Source organism: Myripristis murdjan, chromosome 6, assembly GCF_902150065.1.
Source record: "Myripristis murdjan chromosome 6, fMyrMur1.1, whole genome shotgun sequence".
Taxonomy (NCBI): Eukaryota; Metazoa; Chordata; class Actinopteri; order Holocentriformes; family Holocentridae; genus Myripristis; species Myripristis murdjan.
In genome coordinates, this window is record NC_043985.1 from 10,885,865 (window position 1) to 10,904,568 (window position 18,704).

At 41.2% G+C, this 18,704-nt stretch overlaps 1 protein-coding gene across 2 annotated transcripts in view; it reads left to right on the forward strand.

Moving 5' to 3' along the window:
* The window catches only part of cpne2 (copine II), a 113,884-nt gene that overhangs the window by 93,248 nt on the left and 1,932 nt on the right, over nucleotides 1–18,704 (forward strand). For both annotated transcript variants that reach the window (XM_030052995.1, XM_030052996.1), the window contains exon 15: nucleotides 15,391–15,627. In XM_030052995.1, coding sequence (XP_029908855.1) covers nucleotides 15,391–15,627 — 237 coding nt within the window. The remainder of the gene's footprint in view (nucleotides 1–15,390; nucleotides 15,628–18,704) is intronic.

Consider the following 18,704-nt stretch of genomic DNA (forward strand, 5'->3'; position numbering starts at 1 on the left):
AGTGTGTATTTTGACTTAAAAGTCTGGTATTGAGTGCTTATATTGATTTGAAATGAACCGAAATGAATGTCAAATCAGAGATTATTGTATTGCATTGTATTATATTGACAAATGAAATGATATAATGATGCATGTTGCTTTTGATGACAGATCTCTTGTAATGCACTTTGTAACTGCACTAATTGGGAGTGCCCCTTCTTGTTATTTATGCACTTTAGTTAAAATGTATCCTGTGTTTTTGTTATGCAGGTGAATATGAATTTGATACTTATTAAGCATTGAGTATGTATGTAGTGAAAGGGAAAATGACGATGTGTACCCAGTGAACTTAAATGAATGGTCCTGTCTTATGCACAGGCCAGGTTGAGCTACAGGAACTGAACTGAACTACAGCTAAGCCTCTGCCTCACTACAGTTAAACTTCCAGGGATGAGTGAGTACATCACTATCTGTATCTGTATCTGTTCAACCATCTACATTATCTGTATCCGTATCTGTACTCAGAGCGGGCGGGGCCTAAACCAGAAATGGGTGAGGCTTAAATTGGTATGTTATTTTAAGCCTGAAATTGATACGGGTTGCCATATTTATTGTTTATTAGAAAACTATTTACAGAACAGCCTCAGAATTGAGAATTCAGATCAATGTTTTTGATCACAATAGTAAACAAACTATTTACAGAACAAATTTTTTATAAACACAGAAGATGAATATTCTTAAGTGCATCAACGAATAAAACACATGCAGTAGGCAATGATGAAGTACTAAGTAAAATGCAATGAACAAGAGATATCATACTCAACATAACTTTCTTTTTTATTTTTATTTTTTTTAATTTTTTATGATCAGTGATTTTTTGTTATTGTTTTTTACTACCTAAGGTTCTTGTCAGGGAGAGTTTTTTTTTTTTTTTTTTTTTCCCCACACAAAGTTAAACATAATGTTGATTATGGTGTGTGTGTGTGTGTGTGTGTGTGTGTGTGGACTGGACTGGACTGAAACTTCAGGGAAAGCTGGCATGCCTTCCCACAGCTGACCACTCTGTTTCCCACTCCTTTCTCAAGAACACCGCACTCAATGAGGATATTGTCATATTCACAATTAAAAGCAGATTACAGGTTCTTCCGACAAGACTCAACCTCTCTATCTGGTTTCCCTCCACTCAGGCTCCTCATTGCTTGCACCACACCACAGAGCAGGTCACCGAAACCTTGTCACATATCTTGAATGGCTGCCATGCTTACAGAGGAATGTACATAGCACGTCATGATAGAATAGTGAATCTTATCGTGAAGGACATATCACAATACTTCACAGTTTCAGTGAAAATGTACACACATACCCGTGTCAATGCATCCATGTTCCATCTCTGTAATGACCAACATAGCCTTTCACAACTGTCTGCTAATACACCAGATGTTGTCATTGTTGATGAGGAGTCCAGAAAAGTGTTTCTATTAGAGATAGCAATCACCTTTGATTCAAGCCTAGAGGAGGCCTTTATGACGAAGGTCATAAAATACCAACCGCTGATAAATACCATCTCAGAGCTAGGCTTTAGGTGTAGGCTACTCGTTTTTATTTTTGGCAGCCTTGGACATGTTCACAGATTGGTTGTCAGAGGTCTGTGTCTACTTGGGATGCCCAAGAAGAAAGCTAAAAGGCTCTCCAAGTACTGTTCTGTGTCTGCGATTATTGGCAGCCGTCATATATGGCAGAGACGCTGTTACCTGTACCCGTGACTGATCTGCTCTGTAGGCAAAAGACACTGTCCATCATGTGCCTGTGTATCTTAATGTGAGTGAGAGAGAGAGAGAGAGAGAGAGAGAGAGAGAGAGAGAGAGAGAGAGAGAGAGAGAATATGTATTATATATATATATATAAAGCTTAATTTGTAATATTTATACTACTACTATATTTATTTTTTATGAACTACAGTGAGAAAGTGTCAGACTCAGTGCATGCAGCCAAAATAAATGAGAAATAATAATGTATGTGTGTAAGTGGTGTGTGTGTTAAGACTGTGACTCTGCACCACGTCTGGTATGAGCAAAGTTTTCCAACTGACTTTATATCAAAAACCAAGCTGGTAAGAGCGAGCAGATGGTAAACAAACAAACAAACAAACAAAAAAACGACCGGTGTAGAGTCAGTGAGAGACGCGATGTGAGTTGCATTCAGCCTGTCTGCTCAAACCCACCGCATCTGTTACTGATCAAGTTTAGCAGAAACTCTACTGACTATCAGTGATTACAAACTGAGGTAAGAGCGAGCTGAACAAAACCTGACCGGTATTGAAGAGAGACGGGATGTGAGCTGTCAGACCTGAGTGAGTGACAGAGAGGTTGTCCCTGTGTGTGTGTGTGTGTGTGTGAGAGCAGGGCACAGCTGCAGTGAACTGTGTGTGTGTTGGGGCACTGTTTGTGACTGGCCTATCACACAATGTGGACATAGTCAGCTACCCAATGAGGATTTTCATTCATCAAGGCTCAACCCTTGGCTCAACCCTATAATCTTCCTTTTTTTCATTTTGCTAGGTCCAGTATCATCCTCCTCCTCCTCTACTTCTTTGGTCGGCCTATCCTTTCTCTTCTCGTCAGCCTGTCCCAACCATCGCCACTTCTTGTGTTTTGTATTTCGCTGTCTCTCACTCCGCTCGACTAGTTTTCTCTCTCCTCAGTGCTGGTTTGCCAGGCGAACGGGAGACCGCTGCGTAAAGTAAACACGCAACCAATGAGCATATGAAACGTCATGGCACGTTTTTCATGGGAAATGTAGTGTACAGGGGGAAATTTGACCGAGAACAGAGCCGTAAGGAGGGTGGCTTTGACCGACACGATTGCCTCAGTTATCACCGGCCAAGCTGGCTAGTGAGTCTTTTTTAAACACCCGTCAAAATGAATTTTCACCTAGCGTGTTATTTTAGAGCACTGACACACACACTACATTCAGAACTATGGTGCTGCATTAAATATAAATACACCTAATGTTTTAACCTGGGAGTCATGACGGCTCGAAGCCAAAACAGATGGGATATAGTAATTCTCTCATTTTCTCACAGCATGCAGGCTTTAAGAGTGAACGTCAGGTTCAATTTTAGCATCCAACCAGAAAACAGTAATCCTTTTGGGGAAGACATGCATGTTCATTAAAAAAGAAAAATTCAACCACAGAACAATCAGTGACAGCATCTTCCACTATTAGTGAAAGTCTCTCTCTCTCTCTCTCTCTCTCTCTCTCTCTCACACACACACACAGAAAAAAACACTCAGAATACTAGAAACCATTAAGATAATTTTCCCCAAGGCTTAAAAAATTCTGGACACAAAAAACAAGAGTAGTTTAATTCTAGTGAACAGGCTTCCTAGTTGTTTGTCTTGTAATGACTAGATAACTAGGAGCCTCTGCCCACTGAGCTGCTGTCACAGCAAGTCTATAGTCCTCACATTTAGTTTTAGCTGCTTATTAGATTGGAGACGGCACAAACACAAGGTACATGGCTCCAAAGCACCTAGCTAGTACAGTGGTTTTCAGACTGGTGTCTTAAGGACCACCAAGGGGTCGTTGAGAAAGTTACAGGGGATCTCCAGCCAAAGGACAAATAGATTAATTTAACTTTTATGACATTTTCTGAAAGTTAGATCCACATAATTGTATAAGTCTATCCATTCTGATTTGATTTGTATTTTAAGGGAAAGCCAAAACTCAATATGTTCTTAGTTGGGAGCGCTGAGATTAGACACACATACAGTGAAGCAACAAAGACAGCACTCAAAATCAGATTTCAATACACTATAGACTAAGGGCCTACTCACATTAGGCCCAGTTGCTCTGTATCGTGCTGAAGCAAAAATTCCCTCCCTCCCCAGTCCCCTGCTGGCCTGCACTCACATTGCACAAAGCGCGATAGCCTCCGGTACGCATGTCATCACATTGAAATATGACACACGCATGGCCCAACGTCATTATAAATCGACTTTTGTTTATACGTGGTTGCAGCAGCACAACGGACAACAACACAGACAACGTGGCTGATTATTGACTACGTTTACATGCACACCAAATTCTGATTCGGGTCAATATTCCGGTTAAGGTAACTGCGCTGCGGCAACTGGAATATTCCATTTACATGTTACATGGGGGCAGCAGTACGTGTACAGGCGTCTAGTCTGCCGGAAATACAGAGGAAGAAGTCTTTTTCTTCTTCTGTCGCTACTTCTGTGTTTTCTCCCATCGATATACTCCATGATATTTAAGTCTTTCATTAGCTGAAGGCAGACTGCAGTCTCCTGGCTCTTGCTGCTTTTCGACATGCTGTTCGCCATGTCGTTCTTCCCGCTTGCAGTAACCATAGCAACAAAGACGCCCCAGGATTCCTTGCGTATCGAGCATGCGCAGGCGTAACTGAATATTCTGGTTCGGGGCATTTTCCGACTAAGGTGTTTACATGCCACAATATTCTGGTTGGAACAGGCATATGCCAGGGGTCTTATTCGGAATTCTCTCCAACCGGAATACGACCTTAATCGGGTGCGGTGCATGTTTACATGACTCATGCGCAACCGGAATATTGTTGATATTCTGAATAATACAGGAATATGGTGTGCATGTGAACATGCTCATTGATTGTGCGAGGCGGTGATTCGCAGTTAATCGACAATAAAACAATTTTGCAGAGGCAGGAGGAAACTGGGAGGGACGGTCACATGATTTATGTCATACTTATGACATAAATCATGTCATGCTTATGTCATGCTCGTGCATTAACGTGCACACCGTGCTGAAGCACACCCCCTCCAACCGTGCCAGAGTCGGGGAAGTGTACTGTGCTTCAGCACGGAACGGAGCGATCACACTAGTCAAATAATCCGGATTTTGGGGTCAAATGTGCTTGGGCATGGCACAAATAGGGTTATGTGAGTAGCCTCTAACAAATTAACAAGACACAACTGGTGAGGGGGCTGGAACACAAGACTGGAGAGCTGGCTGAGGGAAACACTTGGGAGGGAACAGAACAATCAGGGCTGAAACACAACTCAGGACAGGTGTGGGAACTGGGAGGGGCAAACAAGACACAGGCGAAAACACTAAATGAGTGACAGCAGGGCAAAGGAAACAACACCAAAAACAAGCAAAAGACAGCATGAGCAGGACTCAAAGAACATCCACAAGCACAGACTCTGGGGGGACACACAAGAGACCAAGAATGCACAAGTCCACAAAGTTCAAAAATAAAGTCCAGGGAAAAACTAAGAAGACAAAGTCTAAATACATAACCCTGACAATATTTTTCATCAGAGATTCCTTCAGACAAAATCTTCTCAAATGGCAGTCTGAGCATGTGTGCATGTATTTTGGAGATCCTTGATACAGAAAAAGGGTTGGAAACCCATGAGCTCGTAAACAGGTTACCAAGAAAGGGTTTTTCTTTTCTGAATGCCAAACAACGCATGTGGTGTGAAATGTGGTGAAATATAATTTTAGATGCATGTCGTAATAGCAGCACAGCTTTTTGCATGCAGGTATTTTTTATTCACACTGGAATCCTGAATTATTTCGACAGGGTTTTTAGACTGTTTGTGTGTTCTGACCCTGGTATGATGAATATTCCCACTTAAGTTTGTTGGTGTAATGGTTCAGATGTCTGTTGGCTGTTTCTGTCTCTAGTTCGAATAGGTTCATCATGCCTACTTTTCATATGTGAGTTTCTGTTACTTTTTTCAGGCAAATATCAAAGTAGAAGATGTTTATTTTACCTTGATATGTTTCGACTGCCAACTGCAGTCTTCCTCATCTGACGTCTGTGACGGGGGGGTGGTCAACCTGGTGGATCTGTCAGATCTGTCAGGTTGACCACACCTTGGAAAAACAGCTGATAAACGACAGGTCACAGTCGGCAGTCGGCAGTTGAAACATGTCAAGGTAAAATAAAACATCCTCTATAGAAACTCATGTTTCTGTCTCTGTAGACATCAGCCTTTGCTAGCAGGACCAGTCTGTAAAAGCTGTCAGGATGATACACTTGGTATATTTTGGCACAATTTTTTTTTTTTATCATTTCTGCTTTATTTGACAGTCACAGTAGAGAGAAAGAGGAAAGGAGAGAGAGAGGACGGCATGCAGCAAAGGGCCTGAGGTCGAATTGAAACCCAGGATGCCACAATCAGGACTCAGCTTTGGTTTATGGTACGCGCTCTTATCCAGTGAGCCATTGGGGTGCCCATTTTGGCACAATTTAATTAGATTTGAGAAAGCATTAAGATGGATCCCAAGCTCCCTGGTTACCATTAAACATTGCAACCAATCTATAAAAGAAGGCTTGGACTGCCAAAGTGTTTTTTTCCCCCTGGAACTATTTATTTGGTAAGACTCCACAAAGGAACCTCTCACTGAGAGAGCGGTTTCTGCTGGTGACTAACTAGCTGTCCTGCTGTGCTCTGTTCTTGCTGTCACTCAGCTCAGTGACAGCTACAGTTCAGCAGTAGAGATGTGTTACCAGATGATATTTGTATGACAAGTGGCTATGGAGATGAAGAAAGCACAATAAAAGGACTATAGCAAATGTAGAAGAGGAGCAATTTTGACCAGTTGGGAGCCTTTCTACCTTTTCATCTTTTGCCTTACAGTCTACAGTCTATAATGGGCAAATACGCCCCATCTTATGTCTTCCAATATGTCTTCTAATATCAGCTCACATCAGTCAAAAATTGAACATTAAAAAGTGGTATTTTGTGAAGTTGGGATGGCCAGTCTGATTTTGTGCATTGATATCTTTGTCAGTGAATTTTTTCTTAGCAATATTTATGCTTTTCGTAGACCCTTGAGTTGCTTTTAAAGGCCCCATTGCATGAAAAATGCAATTTTTGTTATCTTTGCGTGATAGGGAAGGACTTAGGGCCACATAAATACTGTCCCATGCATTAAACCTGTGATAAATGGAGAAGTGCACACAGCCCGTTTTTTGAAACTAAAACGAGCAGATTGCACTTCCGTTACTTCATGATGTCATGAAGACGGTGACTCTGGCCACAGCCTGCCTCTGCTCCCCAGACAACAAGCTCACAAGCTAGCGAACTTAGCCAGTCCGCCTCCGCTCCCAAGGCAACAAGCTCACATACAAATGTTTGTTACAACTAAAAACGCCTTTGAACCATCGGTGTTTGCTAAATTTTCAACATCTTTTTTGAAACCAAAATAATTCCACACCACCGACGTGCTGTTCCTCTTCGAGACTAAAGTCTCACTTGTGTCAGTTTCTGACTGCTCCATTGAGTCAGAGGCCACTGCGCAACGGGTTAAAGGGCAGGATGAAAAGTTGGTGCGGCTGAGAGCTCCACTCGCTGTAGCTCGCGTCTCGTGACCAACTTCTAATCGCGCAAGTTGCGGTTAGGAAATTGCGTTTTATCATATCGCGATATTATCGCAAATGCAATTAATCGTTCAGCCCTAGTTAAAATAAAACCCTGGAAAAGTGTACAGCATGAGGCCTTGAATTTTTATTTTGATTAATTGTAAAAATGGAAGATGGACCATGTAACCACATATGCTTGGTAAGTTACCTGTTCATTAGCAGAAATGTAATATTCAATGAAGGTTCTCCTTAATCTATTACACAGAAGTAAGTGCTGTGACACAAACTACCAAAACAATACACAGCAAATTATACTGCTGTTCGGTGTAGTGTTGTGTGTATCAGTGTAGCTGATGAATTAACTCTGGTTGAGCTCTGTTTATCTCAGGCATCACTGAAAGGACTTACAGAGGAAAGAACAAGCTCAGCAGTGTTTTCAGGAAATACCTCTGAAACAAATGACTATTCTACATTTACAAATCTAGACTCTCATCATGGATAAATGAATGAACATTCCTATTCATATTTTTTTAAATATCTTTTTAAACTTTTCATTCATTCATTAACCTTTATTCAACCTTGGAAAAGGTGTCATTAGGAATTACATGTAGGACTTGCTATCCTATAACGAAGGATATATCTAAATCACTGTAGTTTTTGTCAATATCCAGTGAAATAAACATAATTGATATAATATTGGGCCTATGTGTGATAGACTTTGACTTTTAACTGGTGTTTTATTAGATGCGGTACCAGCAGCATCAAACAAACTTGGCAGCAAATAAAATATAAGGAGCAAGCATAAAAATATCTCTCAAAGTGGAATTTAGTTGCTGTGGCTTAGTATTCTTGTATTTTGTGGATGATATTCAGTGTAAAATTTAAAGGGTTAACAGACATATTACCTGAAGCAAGCAGGAAAAAAGCCGATTTTAAGATGAAACTGAGATGAACCTAACCTGGTCCGAAGCAGGTTATGATTGCAGCATAAGTTACCATGGTGATGAATCCGGGTCACATCCGGGTGGTTTATATCCCTTGTGTTGCAAGCCTGCTTGTTTAGTTTGCCTTGATCTGCTTAACCTGAGTGTGTTTCTGCTCATGTATTCATAGGCCAAGGACTTCAGAGGTTTGAATGCAACTAAAGTGGAACGAGTGCGCATACAAACGGATGTCTGGTGTTTGTTTCTGACGCCGTGCTCCGAGTCCATATCTCTGGGAACACATTTTGCCTCTTTTTACCTGTAGGGCAGACAAACAACAAGGACCACAGCTCGGGTTAGAGGTGCTGTTACCTGTGCAGCTCAGCGGGCAGAGCATGGCACTAACACTGCCACCTTAGGGGCATCCTTTCCCTGGTGCAGCTCAGAGGACTCAGCGTTTCACTAACTGTTCCCACCGGGGTCAGTTTTACTAAAAATGTACTGACATGTTCAAGGGGGCTTTTGAATATAAAAATTCCAACAAATGGCTCACAGACCAGAGTCTCTCTCTGGTGGTGTGTCTCTCCTGCCTAACTCTGAGGAGAGCGCGGTAGCTGGGTATCATTATGCTCCCACAGTGCTTTTTGTCCCTAATTGTATCCTGTCACCCTGTTGAGGAAAAAATGGATGAGGAAAATACACAAAGAATTTTACTGTTCTCTGTTTTGTGTTGCAGTACTCTTTTGTTGCTGTTACAAAAGACAGAAAAAGGAGAAAAATGATTTTAGTAACTTTCTAGTTTTACATTACAGTGATTCCATAGAATGGAGTAAGGCAATGCAATGTGACAACAGCAACATACACATATGCAAGACTACATGTTGATGGTAGACAACTATGTGTGTGTGTGTGTGTGTGTATGTGTGTGTGTGTGTGGGTGGGTGTGTGTGTGTTTGTTAGGAGCACATTGGTCGCTGCACTGTCTCTGTGCTGCTGTTTCTGATAATGAGAGAACCTGCGACTGCCTGTGAGTGTGTGTGTGTGAACACATTCCTCGTAATAACACAAATATTCTGCGCTGCCCTGCAGTCTGTGTGTGTCCCAGTATGCGAGCGTCCCTGTCTGTGTGGTAATGATTCTCTAATGAGCGCTGCTGTTAGCACATTAAAGACACAGGCTTAGAGCCTCCCCTGTGTGTGGTTGTGTGTGTGTGTGTGTGTGTGTGTGTGTGTGTGTGAGAATTTGTCTTGAAAATATCTGTATCTTGTAGATGGTGTCTGTTTTTTTTTATTATTATTATTATTATTATTATTATTTATTGTAGGTTAATCATCCTGATTGATTAATTAACTAATTTATCTATGAATGATTAATGTCTGTAAATATGTCCTCCCTGCAGTAACTGTGGAGACTGCTTCACAGCTTCTGTTACTAATTTAAAGCCTTGTGCTTCTATGCCATCCACTGATGAAGAGATAATATTAACGCCATTCAATTTAATGTGTGGACTCTAACATTCTTAGAGCCGCCTTTAAGCTGACTGTAGCCCACCTCCAACAGCATCAGCAATGGTAAGTGAGCTGCCATGCTAACTGTTAGGGACCAAGTAGTTAAAGCAATGAGGAAACAGGATTTGTAAATGGGTTATATTTACACCCCTCCCACCCCCCCCCACCCCACCCCAAAAAATGCAACTTATTACAAACCAAGGATTTTAAGTGCGCCCTTTGCAAGCAGCGCTAAAATCAATTGGTATTTTTGTGGCTTGGAAACATGCTTTGCCTGTTCATGTGGTATTTTCATACTTGTGCATCCGGCTTTTTGCAAAGGAGGGAGGTATTTTTTTAAAATGAGGAATCCCAAAGTGAGATGTGCTATTTTGGTAGGAAATTAAGTCATTACAACAAGAGCCCAGAGGACCATGTCTAATCTCCACGCAGCCTCAATTTTGCCATTCCGGACGGCCTCCAGGGCACTCTGGATGGGTGGGTGTTTGGAGACCTATTATGCATATGGCTTATTACACCAGATATTATGCCAACAATTCAAGAACAGCTTAGATTCAGCAATGTATGGTTGAGGGCAAGAATCATGTAGTGGAGAAACCATTTGGCTGTGCTGGAGATGTGTTTTAGTCACGTGGTACATTACAGTTCTCTATAATGTCAGCATGACTTTTCAGAGGAGACATTGCAAACAGTAAGGCAGAGGGGAGCTCAGCTGAACATGGACAGTAGAGTGTGACACATAGCAGGGGAGGGAACAGTGGGGATAGGAGCTGGATTAGTTCCATTTGTTACTTTATTTTAGAAAAAACATAAATAATGAATTGCATGTCTACTTTATTTATTAATGTGTTATTCTAATATTATGAATTACATGAAGCTGATCAGAAGTTCATCTCCAGACCTCTCTCATGTATTTCACTACACCCAGCCCCTTTACGCATGTGGTTAACGTTGCACTCAGATGAACCGAAATAGCAGGTGAGTTGGATATGCCCTCACTGACTGTGCAGTAGGACGCAGCTCTTGGGGAGTTAAAATAGGGCCCTTAATCTCACCACTTTGAAACAATGTGTCTGCCCCTCGGGCAAAAATCGCTGCCAATGGCCATCTGTGGCTAAATGAAAGTTAACCTAGCCTGTTTCAATTGAGTAATCAAATCATTGAAGCCAGGTATCCAACATTTTTATGAGCAAAGACATGAGACAAACCCAGGACATTCAGCATTCAGGGGCTTTTCAGCACAAAAACCAATTCACTGATAGACTAAATCATTAAATTACTTAACCCTCCTGTCGTGTTCGCGGTCAAATCTGACCGGTGTACAAGTTTTCTCTCCAAAAAATGCAGTTAATTTCATCTGTTTGTCATGAGGTTCCATGACTTTGTTCACACATGGCATCTGAACACATAAAATAAATTTGGAGAATTTTTATTAATTTTTGAATGTTTTATTTAACTTGTATACACCCATCGTGTTCCCGGTCACAAATGACCGGTCATTAGAAATGAATGGGTAAGACTACAATTAGTGTATAAAATAGAGTTAAACACATTCCCACACTCCTTTCCCACACCCCAACATGCAGGTGTCTTTGAGCAGACACAGATGTGTGTGAACACACACACACATACACACACACACACACACACACACACACACACACAAATCTGACCGGTGTACAAGTTTTCTCTCCAAAAAATGCAGTTAATTTCATCTGTTTGTCATGAGGTTCCATGACTTTGTTCACACATGGCATCTGAACACATAAAATAAATTTGGAGAATTTTTATTATTTTTGAATGTTTTTATTTAACTTGTATACACCCATCGTGTTCCCGGTCACAAATGACCGGTCATTAGAAATGAATGGGTAAGACTACATTAGTGTTAAAATAGAGTTAAACACATTCCCACACTCCTTTCCCACACCCCAACATGCAGGTGTCTTTGAGCAGACACAGATGTGTGTGAACACACACACACATACACACACACACACACACACACACACACACACACACACACACACACACACACACACACACACACACCTTATACCCCTTTCTGGCTTCCATGGCAACCCCCACAGGAAAGTATCTCTCAGACTTCTTTCCCACACCCCAACATGTAGGTGTCTTTGAGCAGGCACACACACACAACACCACCACAACACACACACACCACACACACACACACACACACCTTATACCCTTTTGGCTTTCCATGGCAACCCCCACGGGAAAGAAACTCTCAGACTCTTTCCACCCCCAATTTAGGTGTCTTTGAGCAGGAACACACATCACACACACACACCACAAACACACACCACACAACACACACACACCAACACACCAACACACAACACAACCTATTACCCTTTCTGGCGCCATGGCAACCCCACGGGAAAGTAATCTCTCAGATTCTTTCCCACCACCCCAACATGTAGGTGTCTTTGAGCAGGCAACACACACACACACACACACACCCACACACACACAAACACCACACAACACACACACACACACACACACACACACACATGGACACAGACACACACAGACACACACAACTTTGCCCCTTTTTGGCTTCCATGGCAACCCTCACGGGAACCTACCACGGGAACTGCCAACACCTGTCACCTGTCACCTGTCACCTGTCACCTGTCAGTTGTCAGGTGTCAGGTGTCAGGTGTCAGGAAGAAGACCCAGCTGAAGTTGTGGTCACCTTTCAGTCCAAAAATGGTAATTTTTCCTGGACCTCATTCCCACCTGAGAGGAACGGTCACCTTCCATGTGAAAATGTCATGAGGATGACTAGCTAAATCATACTGGTCAATGCTGACGGGAACACAAAAGATGCTATTTTTTTGCCACTATTTAGAAAATTGAAATGTTTTCAAAACAGTGTCCTTGGAAAACATTGAAATGAAGTACTCTGTGATAAATACTACAATATGTTTCATCTGAGTATTTGTTATAGTCAAAATAATATCCATATAATGTTTTTTTCCCTAAAAAACGAATGGTATGATCTCAGGTAAATTAGGCCTACAGCACATCCATAGCAAATAGAAGTTCAAAACTTGTCATTTTCACAAGAGCAGAAGTTGATAAAAAGATCTAACACAACATTAGGTGATAATATGTATCATAGTGGATTTATAATCAAATACAATGTTACCGGTCACATGTGACCGGGAACCTCATGAGTGTTAGCCCAAAATGAACAGAATAGGAGGGTTAAGCAGCAGGTTATTCAAGCATTAAGTGGGTGGAGTGGTAACAAGGACACAGGGCCAAAAAAGCAAAATTTATTTTAACATGACTCAGCAGAGCTGTCAAATACAGTCTCAGAAGTCACATATCAGCACTGTCCAACACAGTAATGTATATTGTCTCTTCTCATCCAGAATGAATGAATGAATGAATGCCTTTATTGTCATTTATACCAATGGTACAAACAAAATTAAAATTGCAAACCCTGTGTGGTTAAAAGGATAAAAAAAAGAAAAAAAGAAAAAAAGAAACAGAAAACAAACAACAATAAATATACAAGCTAAATGTCAGGTAACTATATTGCACAAGTCCTCTAAAGTGCAATATAGAAGAGCATCAGATGCACCTTGTGCTCAACAAATTATTGGTGCTTGATGTGAAACTTGTGAAAAGAACAATTAACAAGGCAGTGAGGTCTATGGACCATTGGACTTGTGGGACCAGATGCAACAGCATTGACCACCAAAACCCCTACTATGGGTAACCATGTATCTCTTGTGTCTCACTTGTTTGATTTACAAAATTATCTGTGAGAGGTGCAGTGCAAGGCCACCACAGCAATAAGCACTTAACACCACATATCACTAAAATAATAATAATAATAAAAAATACCTGTATGTTGCTACAGTAGAATCTCTGTTATAGAAAATTCCTTAACTTTTGTCACTCTTATTCTCTATTTATGTCCCTTCTTTTTCTTTTATCTCCCAAACATCTCCTTCTCTGCTATGAACTGTCCATTTCTCTAACTCTCCCCTCCCTTTCTCTTTCTTGCTCTGTCCTTTTTCCTCTTCATCCATCTCAGAATGCAAAATAATAGAGGTAGCTTTATAAAATAGCTCTCTGCCTTCCCATTGTGTTTATAATAAAGTTTTATGACAGTGCTCACCTAAAACATACAGGTCTCCCAAAAGTGATTTGTTGCATATGCATCCCCTGTGTCGCTTGCTTATCATAAAAAACAAATTCAGTCTGATGTTCAGGATTCATTACATGAGTGAAGTCTGAGAGAAAAACAGCTGACAGGGTGATTACCATTTGCCTGTTTGCTCATTCTCTCTGTAACCTTGGGCAAGGAACAGTTCAAAGTTTCGTTTCTTTTACACACACAGGTACAATGTACATATTAAATGGTAGAACGTGAAGGAGCTTCTTATTTTGCCATCCCCAGTGCCTCTCTATTTACTAGCTGGAGCCTCTCGACCTCTGACCTCCCAAACCCCTCACATTGAGGACCGTGCTGCCTGTTTTAAGCCACGCTCTGCAGGTGGCACACAAATGTTGGAGGAAGTTACAGCAAAACCTGCAAGGGAACTCTTTCACAATGAGCTGAGGTTACAGCCAGATTTTCTGGTCTACATCACATATTTTACACAGCTTAATCTGTTTCCTTCCTATTCTTGAGCAGATTGTTCCACTAGTATCCTCCATTCATTCCTCTTTTCTCTTTATTTTGCTACCAGGAACAGATGGAGTGATCCATCATGTGAATGAGACCCTACATGATACAGTGCAGAAAAGCCAAAGCCATTGTTTAATATCTTTTCTGCATTTTGCCCTTTTCTTTTACTTCCAACTCTCTTTCTCTCTCCCAATACTTTCTGCACCCACCACCCCACACCCCCTGCCGCAGCTCTATCTTTGCCCATGTCTTCTTTTTCTCACCCTCTACAGCAGAGTTTCACTCAGTTCCTCTTGGTGTTGCAGTGAAGCTATGTGTTTCCTTTCACATATTCTGAATATAATATTGAACCCTATGTTGTTCCACCTGTGGGGATTAATAGTTGAAGATTAAAGTTCATCCTATCTTATCCTCTCCTTAGATCACCAAAATGTAGACTTTTTTTTTTTTTTTTTAAGAATCTTTAATGAATATGCTCAAAGCATTTAAATTCAAGTGATACCAAAGTCAGAGCAATACATTGTTTTTACTTCTTTTAATAGATCAGTGTAGTTGAATTGGCAGAATTTCTTGTTGATGAAATGATGCAGTAAATGAATCGTTACACTCCCAGTACTTACCATTTTTGATGGTAAACAACAAAATTGTCACCGTCACCATCATCATCATCATCATCATCATCATCATCATTAATTTATCCAGCCTGTTTCCTTCCTGATGCAGACTCCATGTTTTTCAGGGATTGTGTGATCCACAACCAGGATGAAATTAAATGATGCAACATAGCAAAGCTCAAGTAAATCTTTTCACTCATCTGCCTTCCTGTCTTCTGTCCCTCTTTCTCCTTATTTTTCTCTATCCATCTCCTCTATCTGCCCTTCCCCTCTCTCTTTGTCTCTCCCCACCTACTGCTCTTGTTCCCCTCTACAGCAGTACTTCACCCTCCTCATAATAACAGACGGTGTCATAAGTGATATGGATGAGACACGCCAGGCCATCGTACAGGCTGCTAAGCTGCCCATGTCAATCATCATCATTGGTGTGGGCAACGCAGACTTTGCCGCGATGGAGTTCCTGGACGGTGACGCAAGCGTCTTGAGGTCCAACACAGGAGAGGAGGCTGTTCGGGACATTGTGCAGTTTGTCCCGTTCAGGGACTTCCGTAATGTAAGTATTAGACTTAGGTTGGTACAGAAATATCACGCACCTGCAGACAAAAAAACTCAGTAGTAGTCATTTGTTTTAGACTGCTTATAGCAGTGCTTCTCAACCTTTTTGATGTCAAGGACTCCCAAATTGATACACACCGGGCCATGGATCCATATTTGATAAGATGAAGTCTCAGGAATCCCCATTTAATAAGATTTAATTGTTCTATAACTGTCTATACTTGAGATTGGCAATAACAGTGAATGTCAGTTGAGTCCATTTTAGTTCTGCGATACAGGCATTACCTAATGATGTGATGTCACCCCGTCTATGTGTGTTACCAAATGGCAGCTTGTTGCTAGTCAGAATAGTTTTTTGCACACACGCGCACACACATTTTGGTGTGGCTAGATGAGTGAGGCATGCTGCCTATCTATCTGCGTGGCTCAGATTAAACACCATCAAGGCGGTGTGCTGTGTGCGTGTGTGTGTCTTTGATATGCTTGTGTTAGGTGAGCATAGTGTTTATGTGGGCGTGTGTGTTTCATATGCGCTGTATGTGTGTGCATGGGCTGGTGAGTACGTGTGTGTGTCCATTTGTAGATTCAGTTAGTATATTTGTGTGTATGTGTGCATTTGTGTGGGCTGGTGGTGGGTGAGCTAACTTCCTTAGCAGTAGGAAGAACAGACAGTGTTTTCTGGCTTCACTCCAGTTTCTGGATGGGAGGGTGAGAGAAGGAAACAGAGAGATAAAGGCATAAAGAGGGAGAAAGGCTAGCAAGGGAGAGAGAGAGACATACAGTGACAGATGGAAATGAGGAGAGATGAGAATAATGAGAGTAAAGTAGAATTTAAACATTTAAAGTTTCTGAAGACAATTAAAATGTGGTTGCCTATAATGCCAAGCATGTGGCCATGTGCTAAACCACCAACACTTTGCTATCTGGAGGTGTTGCTAGGCGGTTGCTATGGTGTTCCTGATGGTTGCTAAGGTGCTGCTAGAGAGTTGCTATAGTGTTATGGGTGGTGGCCTAGGTGTTGCTAGGCTGTTGCTATGGTATTTGGGGTGGCTGCTAGGGGGTTGCTAGGGTGTTTAGGATGGTTGCTACGCACTTGCATGGGTGTTTGGGGTGATTGCTAGGGACTCGCTATGGTGTTTGGGGTGATTACTGGGATGTATTGGCAGCAGTGCTAGTGGCCCTTGAGACAGAAAAGGAGAGATACAGAGCCGCGTGTGCATCTCTGTGTCACTGAGAGGGGACCTGCTCTCTAGCTGACCCCTCTGAATATTCAGCCATCAGTGTGTATTGTGTCCCCAAAAAAATCACACTTAAACTGCAATAGTGAGACATCTTTATGTCGGATCTGTCCGAAAACTGACAGGTAACTTCTGCTCCACAAGACGTACATTTTCCGTGTTTTTTGTGTGTACATATCACAAAATCTATGCGACGTACAACCTTGCAAAAAATTTACAATTCATGTGCATTGGGCCAAAAATCACATATAAACTGGAATTGCAAAAAATCTGTAAGTGGGGATGCTTAGATAAGCCTAACCCTAACAGCACACTTCTTGCAATCGGGTTTGGTCTAAGGGGGTAATGCCAAAACTGTGGAAATTTGGTGGAATAATAAGCATACAAGAGAATAAGATGTGCTGTCCTAAAGGCAAGCATATAATTAAATGGATGAGCTGTGTAGACTCAGTGACTTAATGTTAATTAAACTAAGACTTAATAAAACTTTGTTATTGTCATAATAGAAGTTACTGACTCTCAGTTAAGTTATGCTGCGGTGTTTAAGGCATGACCAAGAACAGAGGAATTGGAGACCAGTTTCCATATGAGTTGCAACAAGTTGGGTCTTCTGTCCACTGTCACCAAGAGACCAGCTGTTGTATTCTGCCAGTGAATAAAGCAGTTTGAGAGCATATGTGATTTCCAGTGACTCAAAAATATGTGCACATTCAAAACAGTGTAATATGTGACTTCAGTTGAACTTTCAGTTGCTACATGTTAAAGGATGAATCAATATACAGACAGCGATTCATTGAAATCTTGATTCTTGAATCTTGGAGAACAAAAAATACAGAAATACAAGTAATACAAAGTGTGTGCATTAACATTGCCAGTATATTTTGCTTTGGTAAAAAGAAAATGAAATATGAATATGCATGGCATTGAGAACAAACAAAAATAAACAAACACAACTTGAAGCTCAGTCTAAGCTATTTAATACCATATTAGTACTGCCAGTGACAGCATTAAGACAGTGATTATTTTGTAAAATGGTCAGTGTGTGTGTGTGTTTTTTTTTTTTTAAGTAAAGTTCAAGCATGAGCTCCAGGTTTCCAGTCAGTGGACTGGATGGTGTCTATTATTGTCATTGTTGTCGTCATATGTAACCTAGGCTGCTGGCTGCCATGGCAACATTTTTGGCAAAGGGAAAGAGGGATTTAGAGCTTTTAGAGCTTTCATCAGCTCCCATAGATGTCAGGTACAAAGAATTTGAAGCTGCCGTGCCATCTACACTTCAGAGTGCCCGGTTAAAATTACTTGCAACACAGCGACACCGTCAGTGTTCATTTAACTCAGAGTGTAAAAATTGGCACTACGCCAGTGTTTCTGTATGTCCACACACACAAAAGTTAACATTTATTTTTTGAATAGTTGTGAACAGCTGCCCTTGTCAACTCAAAATAATCATCACTGAAAAATCAACACTTATCAACAGTGGAAATATTGCTAAGTAGTGATTACAGGAGATGAATTAAGTTTCCCATATTTACATGTGATGATGGTTCATGTAGAATTTACCCATAATCTGTGCAAGGAAAATGGAGGTAACAAAATTTTAGTAAGTGCTTGTATTTTTCTTCTATAATCATGCCTGAGTGTCTTTGTATTGTAGAGCTGGATATTAGCAATGACCCCATGGTACAACACGTATAACGATTCATGGGTCATCATGATCCGTATTGTATCACTGCAGTTCTCAGCAGCATTGACTGAAGCTATATAAACAGAAAGTTGCTCACTGTGTAGTGTGTTTACCGTGTTCTCCTGAGGCCAATTTATCCACAGCAGTCTGGAT